The sequence below is a fragment of the Eulemur rufifrons genome, chromosome 1 (assembly GCF_041146395.1).
Source record: "Eulemur rufifrons isolate Redbay chromosome 1, OSU_ERuf_1, whole genome shotgun sequence".
NCBI lineage: Eukaryota > Metazoa > Chordata > Mammalia > Primates > Lemuridae > Eulemur > Eulemur rufifrons.
The window spans coordinates 58,663,229-58,679,038 of NC_090983.1; the positions used below are offsets into that span (position 1 = coordinate 58,663,229).

The window sequence follows — 15,810 nt, forward strand, 5'->3', positions numbered from 1 at the left end:
TACAGATGATAATTGGTGGAGGCCATTGTGCTCTTTATAGGAAACTCTTGGTCTTCTGATCCTGTGTCAGCATTAAAAAGTTAATCTTACTGTGTTCTTTTCATCACCAAAGCCCACTTGGCCACAGGCACTGAGAGCCGTAGAGGATAAACAGATTAGAGGGCCTGGCTTTGGAAGGAAAGAAACAGTGAAATATTTGTTACTACAGTTTTAATTTTTAACAAAGTGAGACTGTTGTATCTAATCTGTCTATGAGCCTTATTTCTGTGCCTCTTGAGCACAGGATTTGTGCTGCTGCTGTGCTTTGTTTCCCTGAGATCAAGCTGCGGTCCTTGTAGGATCACTCAGCCTGTGGGAGGTTCAGGGGTATTCACCGGCCTTTCTAGAGAGTGGTGGGGCTGTTCCCTCAGCTGTGTCCAGTGAAAAGCAACAGTTCTCCGGCAAATAGGCAACCTTGTTTCTTAGTATCTCTACAAGATAACATTGTATATCGAACAAACACTTGCCATATTCTATTAAGACTACTGTAGAAATATATTTATCTCCATTGTTCCAACTGCACAAACCAGAAAATGTCACAAGGTAGTTTCTTTCCCTTCTACACATCAACTAAAATACGCTGAGAAACGACAATACATAACACACACAAATGGAAAAAATCAACACCCCTTCAACCTTGCTCTTGTATTCAAATAGTATAGCCTTTTCTCTCCTGCCAGATTCAATTTATAAATTAATTATATTTTTTCTCTCAGTACATTTTGTCACAATATTATGAATAAAGTAGTCTTAAAGAGCAAATGGTATGTTACTCAATTGCTCCCACTTACAAAACAAATTTTTATCCATAGAGGCATTTAGGGGATCTAACTCTGTAAAGAGTATGTTTTGTGTATATTTCTCTCCTTGGCCTTCTGATAGGTCCAGCTCTTCTTGTCATTTCTTACAACTTGGATTAAGCACTTTTTCCTCAAAAGAAGAGCTTCTGTTGTAATTTTTAATATATGCACTGGAGTTACTGACTACTCCAGAACAACATATGCACAAAGCATATACTCATACAGGTATGATCCTGTTAAACTAACCTTTAATTGCCTGCAGAGCTCCTAAGAAATTATTGTCTCCCAGGGTTAAAGAACTGAAAAGAAAGCTAAGTTATGAGGCACAGAACAATATAGTCCTTCTTTGTTTTTTTACACATATATGAAGCATTTATGAATCATATTCTATTTTGAGAATAATTACCATTTGATTATGTCCTGTCTTGGCTTTAGTGTCAATAGTACTGATAATAGCCAGGGTTTATTGAACAATTAATATATGCCAGGAGATACACTAAGAGTTTTACATGGACCATATCATTTTTTTCTTAACATGACCTGTTACATTATCGCCATTTTATAGAAGAGGTTAAGTGGTTCTGTGGTTTGAATGTTTGTCCCCTCCATAACTCATGCTGAAATTTAGTTGCCATCATTATGGTATTGGGAGGCGGGACCTTTAAGAGGTGTTTAGGTCATGAGGGCTCCACGCTCATGAATGAACTAAATGCCATTGTGGTTGGAGGAGTGGGTTTGTCCCTTTTTCTTTGCTCTCTTGCCCTTCAACCTTCTGCCAAGTTATAATGCAGCAAGAAGGCCCTCACCAGATGCTGGCACCTTCATATTGGCCTTCCCAGCCTCCAAAACTGTGAGCCAAAAAATTTCTGTTCATTATAAATTACCCAGCCACAGGCAATCGTTATTGCAGCGTGAAGTGGACAAGGACCAGTGGCTGACTCAGGGAATTGTAACCCAGCCTGTCTGACTCCGGAACCAACATTCCAGACTGCCTCATTTTGAGTAGGATTACTTGAAGTTATATTAGTTATTTAAAAATAGTGCACATAATTAAAAGACACTGCGAGACATATTCTTGGTTACAACCTGGTGTGTTGATAGAGAGTTAGGTTATGTTGGGGCTGTTAATAGCAATCCGTGACCTTGAAAAATTATGTTTGTGGCGGGAAGTGAAAAGTCGGTTTAAAGCACTGCTATGAGAAATGCTTTGCAATGTGGATATTTAGCTGTTAAAAATATATTTAGTTAGCTAGAAAATAATTATAGGTCACCTTTAAAGAGTCTAAAACACACAGATGTCAGATTATATCTGTCACAAGCTGTCAAAAATGCTTTCTATCGACCTAAAAATTGCCCGGGGATCGTTCTAAATCCACATAATCTTACAGAGTACTAATGTTTACATTCGGATTTTGCCACAGCAGATGTATGGGCAAAGATATATATGGTCACCCAGTGCATCAGAGTTGGCAGCAGGGTGAAGGGCAGGAATGTTTTCTCCTCCTGACATGGATTTGGCGCAGCGATTTCACATGAAAGCAATTACCTAAGCTCTGGATTGTCCTGATTACTTCCAAAATTTTTGGAGCTCCATCTGCTCTTTCCTACTTACACCACTTAAGAAGAAAAAGAAATAATCAACTCCAGAAAAGAAGAGGCTTACAGGGCTTCACAGTTAATACACAAAATGCTCCTCAATACTGTATACATATGGGAGGAAAGAAAGGAAGAAATTCACATAAAAAGATGAAAGTCAAACCCTGAGTGTGAGAATATGGTACAAAGAAAGTCATAGACTGCTAATGGGTACAAGGTTTCACTCTGAGGGTGTGGAGACGTCTTAAAATTAGATTGTGGTGACAATGCACAACTCTGCAAATATGCTCAACAGTTGCTGAATTGTATTCATAAAATGGGTGAAATTGATGGTATGCAAAATAAGGAGAAAGAAGAGAAAGAAGAAAAATAGGAAGAAAGTCCTAAACAAAATGAGACAGAAACAAAAGAATGAGCAGGTGAAAAGGAACTTGGGAGAGAGGCCATCGTAGTTTCACACCGATAATACATATATTCTAAATTTTCTCCAGCATATTTCAAGACACCCTTTTAAGATCAGTAGGATGGATTGTTCAGAATGTTCTTCCCAAATGGAGTCTGTTGTAGTGAGTGGATAAAAAGACATCTCTCTCAAGTATTTTTTTTTTTTTTCCATTCTAGGATTAATGACCTACTAATTTTCACTGGCATAGAATGCTGAGAACTCAATCATAAAAAACAAAATAAAAACCAATGCTGATACGACATTTCTTACCTAAATATCAGCAGGAGATATGCTGAGTGGCTCATAATCCCTTAAAGAGGGTTGTGTTTCACTCATATCTACTAGAAATAGTAATGGTTTTTTTGAAAAGTGGAATCCAAATGGGTGATGTTGAAATGTTTAGAACTAACTACTAGGACAACTTAATCAATTTCTTAACCTATTCTTTGAAGAAGCTGAACCCACCCCACCACCTGCCTCTCTCCCTCAGGGACCCAGAGTGGCTCCTTTTTCTAGTTTTCATAAGGACACTCTGCAGGCTAGCAGTGACACTGCCGATAAACAGTGCATGGCAAGTCTAGAATGTATGAATGGAACATCACCCTAATGCATGTCCTTATATCTTGTACTCCATTTTTTCTATTTCAGAAACCACTTTTCAGTAGATATAAAACAGTCTGATCTGTTAGCAAACAGAAGGAATCTTTAATCTCATAGATAGCTTAATTTTGAAAACTGGTTTAGGCCAATTACTGATCTCCTGAACAAACTTTTACCAAATAGTCAGCTAATTACCCTGAAACATCTGAGTTTAATACATTAGAAAGCTAAAAGGCAGATTGGACTTAATTATTACACCTTTTGAAATGATTACTAATTGTGACATTAAATATTGTCAGAAATCCAAAATATTCTTTCTTTTAACTCTAGTTAAATTTGATTTCCAAATTAATATTAATTACTGTATGTCAACAAAATAAATATTTCTTTGACCAGGGGCAGACTTAGCAGAGATATAAAATCTCAAGTACTTTCAATAGCAAAGAAATCGAAATCACTATCAGAATTGACAACAACTTAGGTAAAGACAGAATTAACTACCTGTTTTTATTAGCAAACATCTTGTCCATAATCCCTGCTGATAAAAGAAAAGACTTTTTAGAATGCATTTAGATAGCTTTAAAAGTTTTAAGACATAATTTTCCTACATTTCCCCCTCTATAACCAAATTTGACATTTATTTCAAATTTTCAGCAAGGATTATAAATTAAAGTCATTTATTTTTTAAGGTACAAATGACTTTTTCTTTTCTTTTCCCACAGACTTCTGCATGCAGTGGGTATTTAATAGATGGGATTTACCAGTTTATTCTTACCTGTGTTCCCTTTGTATTGTAATTATATTGCATTGCATTATGGCTTAGGTTTATTCATTCCTCATGGAATTATTGGTTATTATTAACATGTCTAAAGGTAAATAATGAAACTGAAGTTTAGAGAGGTCACTGCAGTTCCAGAGTCATACAAATATTGACTTCTAGTGCATGGTTTTTATTACTTTCACACACATTAGTATTTCACATTCACAGAGTAGAGACTGTATCTTATAAGAAACTACATTTGCAAGGAGCTTATAGTGGATATATATTTCTGTTTGGTTTTATTTTTACCCAGCATATATTCTTCATTGATAACCATATGCTGAGAATGTCTACTTCCGTAAACAAGGTGCAGAAGTGTACGCCAGTCAGCATCCTCTAGCTATAGCAGTTAGTCCCACAAGGAGAGTATGTGCTCCATTCAGAGCAACTAGATGCTGTAAGGCTTTTTCCTGAGACTTCTGGAAAAGAATTCTCACTTTTTCTCTGCATCCCTTTTACTACTATCTAGGGTAAACCTGGGTGTGAATGCAGCCAACTCAGAGAAAGTGAGCCTGAGAGGTTAAGAAAAACAAATCTGATTAAGGTGATAACCTTTTTTTTTTTTAAACAAACACTTGTGTAGTGCTTACAATGGGCTGGGCAATGTTTTAAGCACTTTACAAATATTACCTCATTTATTCCTCTAAACAAACCCATGAGGTGGATACTAATATAATCTTGAATTTATAATTGAGGAAACTGAGGCACAGAGAAGTTAAGGAACTTGTCTAAAGTCACACAGTTAATATGTGAAGTAGCAGGAATTTGGACCCAAGTAATCTGGCTTCAATATCTGTGTGTTTGGCCACTATGTTAGGACCATACTTTCAGACCTTACATCAATGATAAGGTGATACATATTTAACAGGGGGTTCTTGAAAGAAGGGGGGAGGAGAAGAAGAAAGGAATGAATGAATGAAGGAAGGAAGGAATCCTTGATTTGTTGCATTTGCCAATTTCCCCAGTGTAAATATTCTTGCTGTGGCTGATTCCAAGCTGTTAGCACGATGTCATCTGGTTTGCAAAATTCCCCCAAATTTAATTATTAGACAGTTTCCCTTCTAGCATGAGATCCTGTGCAACTACAGAGGTCACACATCCATGAAGGTGGCTCTGGGTCTATGTCACTCAGCTGGTAAGTGGCAGAGAAGGCTTGTGAACTCAGATCTACATGTGCCATAGCCTGCAAGCCCATACTCTATTACACTGCTTCCCCGCAAAGCAAAGGATCTGTAAATACATTACTGACACCTCTATGTAGAATTTATTTAAATTACTGATAGTAATATTTTGTATTGTTGACCAATTTTAAGCAAACACACACACACATCTACACTTGATTCACTCAACAACTCCTATTTTGCAAGAACTATATATAATACTAGATCACAAGTATGCTTATTCTTAATTTCTTATTTATATTATGTTTTCTTTAGGTAACATTAGGAAGAAATCTTGCCATAAATTTATTGAGCTACCTATATTGCACATTTTTCACTTTTCAAACAGAGCCAGAAAAAGGAAACAAATGATATTTCACGTGTTAGACTTTTAATCATTCTACCTGATACATACACACATAACACCTACAGCCACACATAACACCCAATTGCTTCATTTTTTTAAACTTTAGGCAACTCTATATACCCTGGGGATTTTAAAAAATAAAACATATCCACTTTTATTTCTCACTAAAAAATTTCAGAAATACTCCAGTTACTTCCTTTTTCATAGAGAACATGGGCCTAAGTATAGCTGTTTACAATACAATTACTATTTTTCAAAGTGCGGAGCTCAGTCTAATAAGTTTTATCACTGAGAGTCTCACATTCAAAAATCATTATATCCCATGACATTATTTCGTGATATATGATAATGAAGTAATGAAATGGAAAATAACTTTTATATAAGATAATATTTAGAAGTTGTATTATGTGGTTTTATGTAACATCTGGGTTCTACTACTCAATTTTTGATGATTTATAAAAAATAGAACACTCCCCACCACAATAAACAGCTGAATAATGCTTCAAATTTAATCTATGCAAACAACCAGCAGATAGTTTATCATGAATTATAACCTAGAGGCGGAGGCTTAATATAAACATTGCTCTCAACATTTCTATTTACTTGTTGACTAACTTAGGCTATTTAATTTTCATTTATTTCTGAAACATTAGAAGATGAAAAGAAGAACATTCCGGCATGGTTCTCTAGAAATGTGGTAAAATGCTCCACGTAAATAAATCAATACATTGATATGCTTTAAAGATGATATTCTAAAAATATTTTAGAATTGCAGTTTTTGTTAATGAATATTGAAAACAAACGAACCACCAAAGAAGACAGATGTTCACACTGGCATGGAAATTAGAGCATTTGAACCATATGTGACTTATCTATCACCCAGAGTAGTATTACCTGCTCAGATCTGTTCTGCTGTTGGTATTGGTGCTGAGCAAACGCATTACGAGAAGAAGTAATTTCATCTTCAAAGTGTTTCTTCACCTTGGCCAAACCACCGGGCACTGTGCACATTTCCGATTCTTCCATCATCTAGGATGATTTAAGAAAAGGGAAAATTCAGCTTTACGCTACACAGCGTGGGATGCTCAAAGCTATTTTTAAAAACAGCTAACAATTATTGAGGGGCAGTACATTAAAAATAATAATATACACAATTATTTCAGTAGGCCTTTACTGAAAACCTTAATAAAAATAGTCTCTCCACGTTGTTTTATCATTTATCAGTCTTTTGGTATAAAATCAGAAGAATCTTCTAAATATTGAGTTAATTAATCTTATCTCAGATAAATTTTGATGTTTGGAGATTAGACCTATTAGGTCAATTAGAACATTAGATTGTTCTTTAGTAACACACAGACTAGTGGATATTAGAATAATGCATTCAATTCCAACCCTCAATAATGTTGTCACTAAAATCCTAAACATCAGTATAGATGAACACATTATTAAGGATAATTATTGAAACAATTTTGACTTACTCTAAAATTTTTTAAAATTATTAAAGATGAGCAAAATGAAGAACCTCATAATATTCCCTATGCAAAAATACTAATAAAAGTAATAATATCAGCTTCTTAAGCCATAGCTAAGCAATTTTGTATGCCATACATATTCTGTCATTTAGTGCTTCTCCATATTCTGTGAGATATGGACATCTATCAGCCATATTTTAAAATAAGGAAATTGATGTTAAGAGAAATAAGACAGATGTTAAGTTCTCACGGCTAGGACAGAAGCGTTGGCATTGGAACCTGAATTCACATCTGTCTTGTCTTAATGACGAGCCTCAAACAGGTAGAAAAACAGCAGCTGCTCTACTGCAGGATAGGCACACTTTGGGCCTTAGCCCTGAGCACTGGCATGGCAAAATCCGGGGGCTTTAATGGTAGAAGGGTTCTAGTCTATCCTTGACTTATTATAGATGGGAAAACTGATTTCATTATAAATCACTGGAAGCAATTTGAAAAGCACCCAAGGAATCCCATCAGACATTTTGCCCCCCTCCAGAAGCGCAGAAGTAGTTGAGGGAATTGGTTTTGATGATTCAGCACACTCCAGGGCCCAGCAGGCACTCAAGCCCAGACGGAATGACAACTCATAACCAAACAGGGCCCATGCCAGCTTTCCCTCCTGCAGGAGGCTGCTGGGTCTGCTTGCAACTGGAAGGAGACTCAGCCACATTTCAAGCCAGAGCAGGTCTCCTGAGGTCTGGTCCAGTCCTGGCATAACCCTCAAAGCCTTAAGACCTTGAAAGTAACCGGAGGCCTGGGACCTGAGGTTCCTGCACCATGGACTGGGACTCCTGGGGTCCTGGAATCTTTACCTAAATATGTAGTTTTTCAAACAGATACTAAAAATACAATGACTGTGTTGTGGTTTGGATTTCTCATACTTCAGAATATTGTAGACTTAATACTCAGGATTATCTGAATTACTAGCAAATACACAAGTGGCTGCTTTATCAAGTTAAGAATGTTTCCCCACTTCCGTGGACTATCATATATTTCAGGATATGCACATTGGCTCTCCTGGAAGAAGAGATACAATTGTGCACTTCTATGTACTAGCTACATATTTTAAATGTAAATCCTAATGACTGCCATTTAATGTATGTTAACATCACGAAAAAGTACAGCATACCTTTTGAAATTTAAGATAGAGTGAAAAAGCAAAAGTGTAACTTAAGGCCACAATATCTCTTTTTCCACATCTGCCATTTAATTTACATAAGTGGCCTTCCTGGATAGATCATATGTAGATAATAAATAAGTAGTAAATTATAGAAATTAGAGTAACCATTCTTAAGATGAACCTTATTGTTCAAGCAACCATACACAATGTCTAAACCATGTGCAAATTAATCTGATAAGCTTCAGTAATTATGCTAATGATTGGATACTCTCCTAGTAAGTGCGTTTTCACCAGAAGATTAGATCCTGTTATGGACAGGTTGCCTCTCATCTACCAAATGGATTAAAAAACAGATATAGCCATCCCTCATTATGCTTTGGAATCAGACCATGTTACACATGTAAAAATACATGCAGTTTACTATTTTTAATAGTAGTACTAACACTGCCCCTCCCACCCTGGCACTACTATTACACTGCTGCCACTGCTCACCCACATAAGTGAGGCAAATGCTCTGAGATACAGTTTAGTGGTGGTGATAAGGCGTCTTTGCTCAGCTCAGCTTGAAGATGAAAGTTTCTACACGTGACATGGTAGGACTTGTGCAGGAAGCAGCCTGTGGCCCCCATGCTGGAGTGATGCTTCCCTGCTCAGATGGGGATCACTCCCGTGACTTTTGCCTTATTCAGCACCGTGTTCTAAATATCCTATCTAATTCATGTTATTATTAGTGACCACATAGCTGAGATTGATTTGTGTTGAACCTTTTTATGTTTATTATTATTCTGTGTTTCTTATTTATTTTTGGGCTTGGAAATAGGATTTGAAATCTAATGCATATGCCAATGATAACAAGTTAATTTGAATGCCTAACACTTAAACCTTGGTAAATATATTACTTAGTCATCAATTTCCTTTACAAAGAACTGTCCTTGGGTTATAGGGCATGATAGAAATAACAGAATTTTGGGAGTTGGACAGATGGAGATTTTAATCCCAATCCTAACTCTTAAAACCTTGGACTAGAGCTCCTGAACCTCAATGTTCTTTCTTATAAACTGGACATAGCAATATATTTCTTACAGATTTATTGTGTTAAAAAAGATAAATGGAATAAGATTGCACAGCACAGAATCTGGCATTTTAATGCATTGCTCAACAAATGTTATTGCTACCCTGTCTTCTGGAGGGCTTCTACAGACTACTGCTTTTTTCATGGGCATGACCAAATGCTGTCTCACTGAGCCTAAGACAAAGAGAAACAGACCATTGCTAGCTATCTAATGTGATTAGATATAGTGGATTCAGTTTGGGTCTGGATCTGTGACTTCCAGTCTTCCAGATTTTGCACATAAAAAATATTTGGGCTAATTGTGTAAATAGAGATTTAGTCAGTTTCCATGATACATATATATACACATATATATACACATACATATGTGTGTATATATATAAGAATTGAACAAGCATTTAATGCAACTGACCACACAAGGGATTTATTTTGCTTTACTTTAGATATTTACCAGGATTCTGCTGAGATAATATACAGGCTTTTCTTTCTCTCAGTATTTGTCAGGGCCAAATCAAATAGTAGGGTATTTGGAGGCCAAAAATACTTTGTTATATAAGAGGATGAAGTTAAATCCAGTTAAAAGAGTTCTGGGGTTAAGAGACTAGCATGGCTCCCTTACTACCTAATTTTATAATGTCCTATAAATCACTTTCTCTCAGCGTTCTTGTCTGTAAAATGGGCATGAAAGAAAAGGATTACTAAATTCTTTATATGTAAATTATTTTCAGATTAAGTTTAGATTAAAATTAGAAAAAAACTAATCAAAATTAAAATTTTTGATTTTAGTATTAAATTATAGGATAATTTAGTTTACCTATGCACCCAATGGAAAATTCTCTTTTTAATAGATTCTATTTAAATAAATACAAATAATATTCTGAAACCAATTTGTTTTATGATATATTCTCCTAGTGTCTGGAAAGATCAAGGGCTTCTTAAATAAAAGCTTATTTGCTAAATAACCGGTCTTTAGGTATTTTCAAAGTCAACGGTTTCCTCAAGAATCATTTCTGTAATTTAGAACACTAATTTGTAGTAAAGTTCCTGAATGATCCAGCAGGGGGTGCTATCTAAGAAGACAGGCAGGAGGCACTCTAGTGCTACTACTTGTTTTGGAAGTGATCTAGCTACTTATGCCACTTCTGTACATTCATTCCAAGTCTATGCTGTGTCTAAAATGTATTTTAATGACTATGTAAAAACTTAAATGTCATCTAGAATTGCAATATTGTTAATGAGTTTGGCACAGGCAGCCTTGTCTCTAAATAATTTGTAAAGAAGAATGTTAAGAGTGGCTATTTTAATATACCACCCTCTTTGGTTAATCTCTCTCTCTCTCTCTCTCTCTTTCTTTCACAACTTGACTAATTTGGAGATTATAATTATAAAAGAATATTCTTATATTCCATTATGCTGAAGGCCACAAAATACGGAACCCAGCAAATTCTTTTGAATATGACTTTATTATGCATTTGGCTCTAAAAATTGGTGGTCTTACTGAATCCTGCAGTTTCCTATAATCATAATTGGTTTAGAAGAGAGCCTACATTGCTAATCTCTCTCATTTTTATGTTGATTAAGCCTACCCTAATGGATTTAGTGCATACAGAGAAATGAGAAAAGCAAAAGAAATTATACTGCCAGTGAATTTAAATGAACCATATATGAGACCAAGGAGGGTGGCATGCAAGCCCACATTATTAAAGTTTGAAATTAATTCCCAACCTTCCTGAGGAGAATAGCTATAGGTTAAGTGATAATGATGACAACAATAACACATTTATATAGTGCCTTATGGCTTACACACAAATTATCTCTCTGATTCCTCACCAAGACACTATGTGGTAAATGATTATTCCCATTTTTCAGTTAAGGAAACTGAAGCTCAGAGAAGGGTTAAGAGAGCTCCAGTTCATGTAACTAATAAGGAGCACAGCTGAAGCTTAAATTCAGATGGTCTGAATTTGTTTCACGCTATTTTTCTGCTCTTATCTACTTGAACTTCCCGTCCAGTAGTGTTCTTGCATTTTGATTGTAAGGAAGGAGTGTGGTCAGACAGTGAGCATATTGCCTAATATCCGACCATTAGGAGCAGCTTACATTAGCAGAGAAGCTGCGGCAGTCACCCCTGGAAACAGCTGCTTGGTACCGCGCCATCCGCTCTTTCAGGGAGACCACCTCCTGGAGGTCTGATACACCCTCGCTCCGAGCAGCACTGTCTTCTGCAAATCCACTCGCAGGTGTATTAGGGCCAACCGTTGCTGAAAACAAACGTAGAATACTCAGATATGTATCGGGCTTTGAAAACAAAATAACAACACCTCATGAACAGCGAAGACATTTAAAACATTTGATCTCATAAAACTGACTGTAACATTTCACAGTATTTTCAGTGCTTCATGGTCACTCTCTTTTTTTCAAACTTTCAAGCAAAGTTAAAAATGTGTGTATAGGAGCATATGTTTATGTAAACATCAAAAAAATTGTCTTCCCTCCTACTTCTGCAATTATTCTAATGAGAAATAGGTATTTATTGATAGATTTGTAATGTTAATGATTCACATTCCTCAAGCACTATGTGTTGGATTTATGCTAAATGCTGTAAGAGCTTTATCTCATTGACTTCTCTAACAACCTTGTAAGGTAGGTGCTATTATTTTCTAAAATTTATATATAAGAAAACAAAGATTCATGGCAGTTAGAAAACTTTCCCAGGATCACACAAATAATAAGTGGCATCTTTGAATATTGTTTGACTAAATCTTTACCAAATCTAAGTAAGAATTGCTCTTTGATTCTCTCCTCACACCTTGACCCTCAAGAAGATACATCTAGCTAAAAGATGCTATGAGAATTATAGACTGGATTTTTCTTTATTCATAGAGGCATGCATTACATAAGAAAAAAATAGTAATATCATTAGAAACAGCTTTGTCAGTCACCCATTTAAATGATCCTATATTTTCCTATTTAAGCCATCTACCTGGCAATAATGCAGGGTAGTTAGTAGAAATCACATAACTGGAGACAGAGTGAAAGACCGATTACAGGATCACAGAATAACAGTTGCTAGAAATAGAAAGATCTTAGAGATCATCTGGTCTAATCCACTCTAACCAACTCCTTTTAGACATAAGAAAACATATGTCTAAATATTTTTTATGTGCAAGGAACATAAGGACTTTCCATGGTTATGTGATTCTCCATGGTTATTTAGCTTACATATGCCAGAGCTTGTCTCAAAACTAGTTTTTCTTTTTCAATCTAGTGGTCTTTGCTATGCTATCAGTTTTCTTGATGGTTTACTATTCATTTGTAGGTGATTTTGATTCCAAAATCATTTCAAAGACTCTTTCTGGGACCAATCAATGCATGGTATGGGGTGTGTGTGTGTGTGTGTGTTGAAGTATATTCATTGCTCATTCATGCACCCGTTGCCTTTCACTCTTAGGGCTGGTAGTTTCAAAGAGTACCTTATTATTTAGGTGGGTTTGATTTATCACTGTGAACCAAAGCCCAAACAACCTCAGGTAACAGACAGCCAAGCCATTTCCCATCCCTTTCGTGTTCTTCCTCCCACCTCCCTCCACTTTCAGCCCTGACATCGAACGAACCATCTTATTGAATTGTTTGCTTTTTCTATTATTGTCTTCAAGGTTTATGTACACAACAGGAGTTGAGAACAACTTCTGTGGCCCAGAAAACATAAAAAAGCATTTGCATTTTGACTTTCTCCCTGAGTATTTGGTTTGCCTAGAGACTTCTTATTCAGGTAAACATTTTCATGTGTTTTCATTAAAATTGCAAAAATATTTTATTTAACATGTTATCAAAAAGATACAAAATATGAAGGAATAAGACATTGCATTCTATGAACACTGTGATTGTAGAATACTGATGTGTTCACAACAAATGTCAATTATCTTTGAAATTCACCTGTCATCCAAAACCCATATCCATATAAAAGTCTACACCTCCAGTTGATTCTGATAAAAATACATTTCCACAAATCACTGAAAGTCTTTCACATGCTGAAGAAAAGATATCTTCATATTCCCCTGTGGATTATCTATCTGCATGGATGAATTCAGTTTATATTCAGCTGTACTGTTCTTACTTTGTTGTGAATGAACACTATATAGATTTTATTGAACATGATCCCCTGAAGTTTTTCCACATTAAAATATAAATTTCATTTGTGTATTATTCATAAAAGATGTCATGATTTTATTAATCTTATGGAAAGTCAGCCTATTTTTGCTAACATTTACAGATAATGTTTACTTTTCAAATATTTGATTTTTATCATTTTTCATGAAAAAAATGCCCAAAATTATTGGTCAAGAAATCAGTGACCTGAGTATTAAGAGATTTGGATTACATTGCCTCATGGCCTTTTAGGCTAGTCACAGAAAAGACATTAGATTTTCTCTCTCTCTCTCTCTCTCTCTCTCTTGCCTCATCAGTAACTGCATACCCAAGTAGGGTCATGGAGTAGAAAAATTACTTTGAGCCAACAACCATATTGTTTCTTAACCTTCTAAGTCAATGACTATCAATTTCTCCATCTGAAAAACAAGATGATGCTTCCTGCCCAGTCTACAATAATGCAGTGCACCTCTCTGCTCCTATCTTGGTGTTGATAACACCTGATGTAAATTTTTAGGGTTGATAAGACAGCCCCTTCTTTAGGGCTACCTGAGGAGGAAGAAGAAGGGAACATGAGGTGGCTAACCTCATAATACCGTATTTCAAAACATGTGGATGTCTCTACAAGGCTATAGTAACCAAAACAGCATGGTACCAGTATAAAAATAGACAGATAGGTCAATGGAAAAGAACAGAGAACCCAGAAATAAAGCCATATACCTATAACCAACTCTACTGATCTTCAGCATAGCAGAAAAAAACATTCACTGGGGAAAGGACACTTTATTCAATAAATTGTGCTGGGAAAATAGAATAGCCATATCTAGAGGAATGAAACTGGATCCCTATCTCTCACTGTACACAAAAATTAACTCAAGATGGATTAAAGACTTATGTGTAAGATCTGAAACCATAAAAATTCTAGAGAAAACCTGGGAAAAACTCTCTGGGCATTGGCCTAGGCAAAGAATTTATGACTAAGACCTCAAAAGCAAATCCAACAAAGATAAAAATAAACAAATGGAACTTAATTAAATTAAAACCTTCTTCATAGCCAAAGAAATAATCAACACAGCAAATAGACATCCGACAGTATGGGAGAAAATATTTACAAACTATGTGTGTGACAAAGGACTAATATTCAGAATCTACAAGGAAGAATTCAAACAACTCAACAAGAAAAAACAACCCCATTAAAAAATGAGCAAATGACAAGAGCAGGCATTTTCAAAAGAAGATATGCAAATGACCAATAAGCATATGAAAAAATGTTCAACATCACTAATTGTCAGGGAAATGCAAATTAAAACCATGAGATACCATCATACTCTGGTTAAAATGGTCATTACTAAAAAGTCAAAAAGCAATAGATGTTGATATGGATATGGCTAAAAGAGTATACTTTTACACTGAGTGGCAAGGTAAATTAGTACAATCTTGATGGAAATCAGTGGGTGATTTCTCAAAGAACTCAAAGTAGACCTACCATTTGATTCAGTAATCCTATTACTGGGTATCTACCCAAAGGAAAGGTAATAATTAATCAAAAAGATACCTTCACTTGTATGTTTATTGTAGTATAATTCATAATCACAATGATACGGAATCAACCTAAGTGCCCATCAACTGATGAGTGGATAAAGAAAATGTGGTGTAGATATATATCATGTAATCCTACTTAGCCATTAAAAAGAATGAAATAATGCTTTCTGCAGTAATTTGAATGCAACTGCAGGCCATTATCCTAAGTAAAGTAAATCAGGAACAGAAAAAAAATATTGCATGTTCTCACTTGGGTGGGAGCTATCCTATGGCTATGCATGGTCACACAGAGTAGCATAATGGACATTCAAGACTCAAAAGGGGGGGAAGGTGAGAGAGGAGGGAGGGATGAAAAGTTTCCTATTGGGTACAATATGTACTATTTGGTTAATGGGTACACTAAAAGCCCAGACTTCACCATATGTGATTTATATGTGTAACGAAACAAACAAAAAGACCCAAGCAGACTGTGCTGGCAAGTCACAAGGATGCCTGCAAAACTGAAGCAATCACAGATACCATCTTCAAGAAGGTAAGCACACTTCAGGTGACACATCCATAGGCTTGCTATTTTATTCTGGATGGATTA

At 35.7% G+C, this 15,810-nt stretch overlaps 1 protein-coding gene across 3 annotated transcripts in view; it reads right to left on the reverse strand.

The window, feature by feature from the left end:
• The window catches only part of XIRP2 (xin actin binding repeat containing 2), a 265,641-nt gene that overhangs the window by 37,740 nt on the left and 212,091 nt on the right, over positions 1-15,810 (reverse strand). For all 3 annotated transcript variants that reach the window (XM_069471811.1, XM_069471801.1, XM_069471791.1), the window contains 2 exons: positions 11,631-11,791; positions 6,722-6,856 (listed from right to left, as the gene is read on the reverse strand). In XM_069471811.1, coding sequence (XP_069327912.1) covers positions 6,722-6,856; positions 11,631-11,687 — 192 coding nt within the window. In that variant the 5' untranslated portion in view covers positions 11,688-11,791. The remainder of the gene's footprint in view (positions 1-6,721; positions 6,857-11,630; positions 11,792-15,810) is intronic.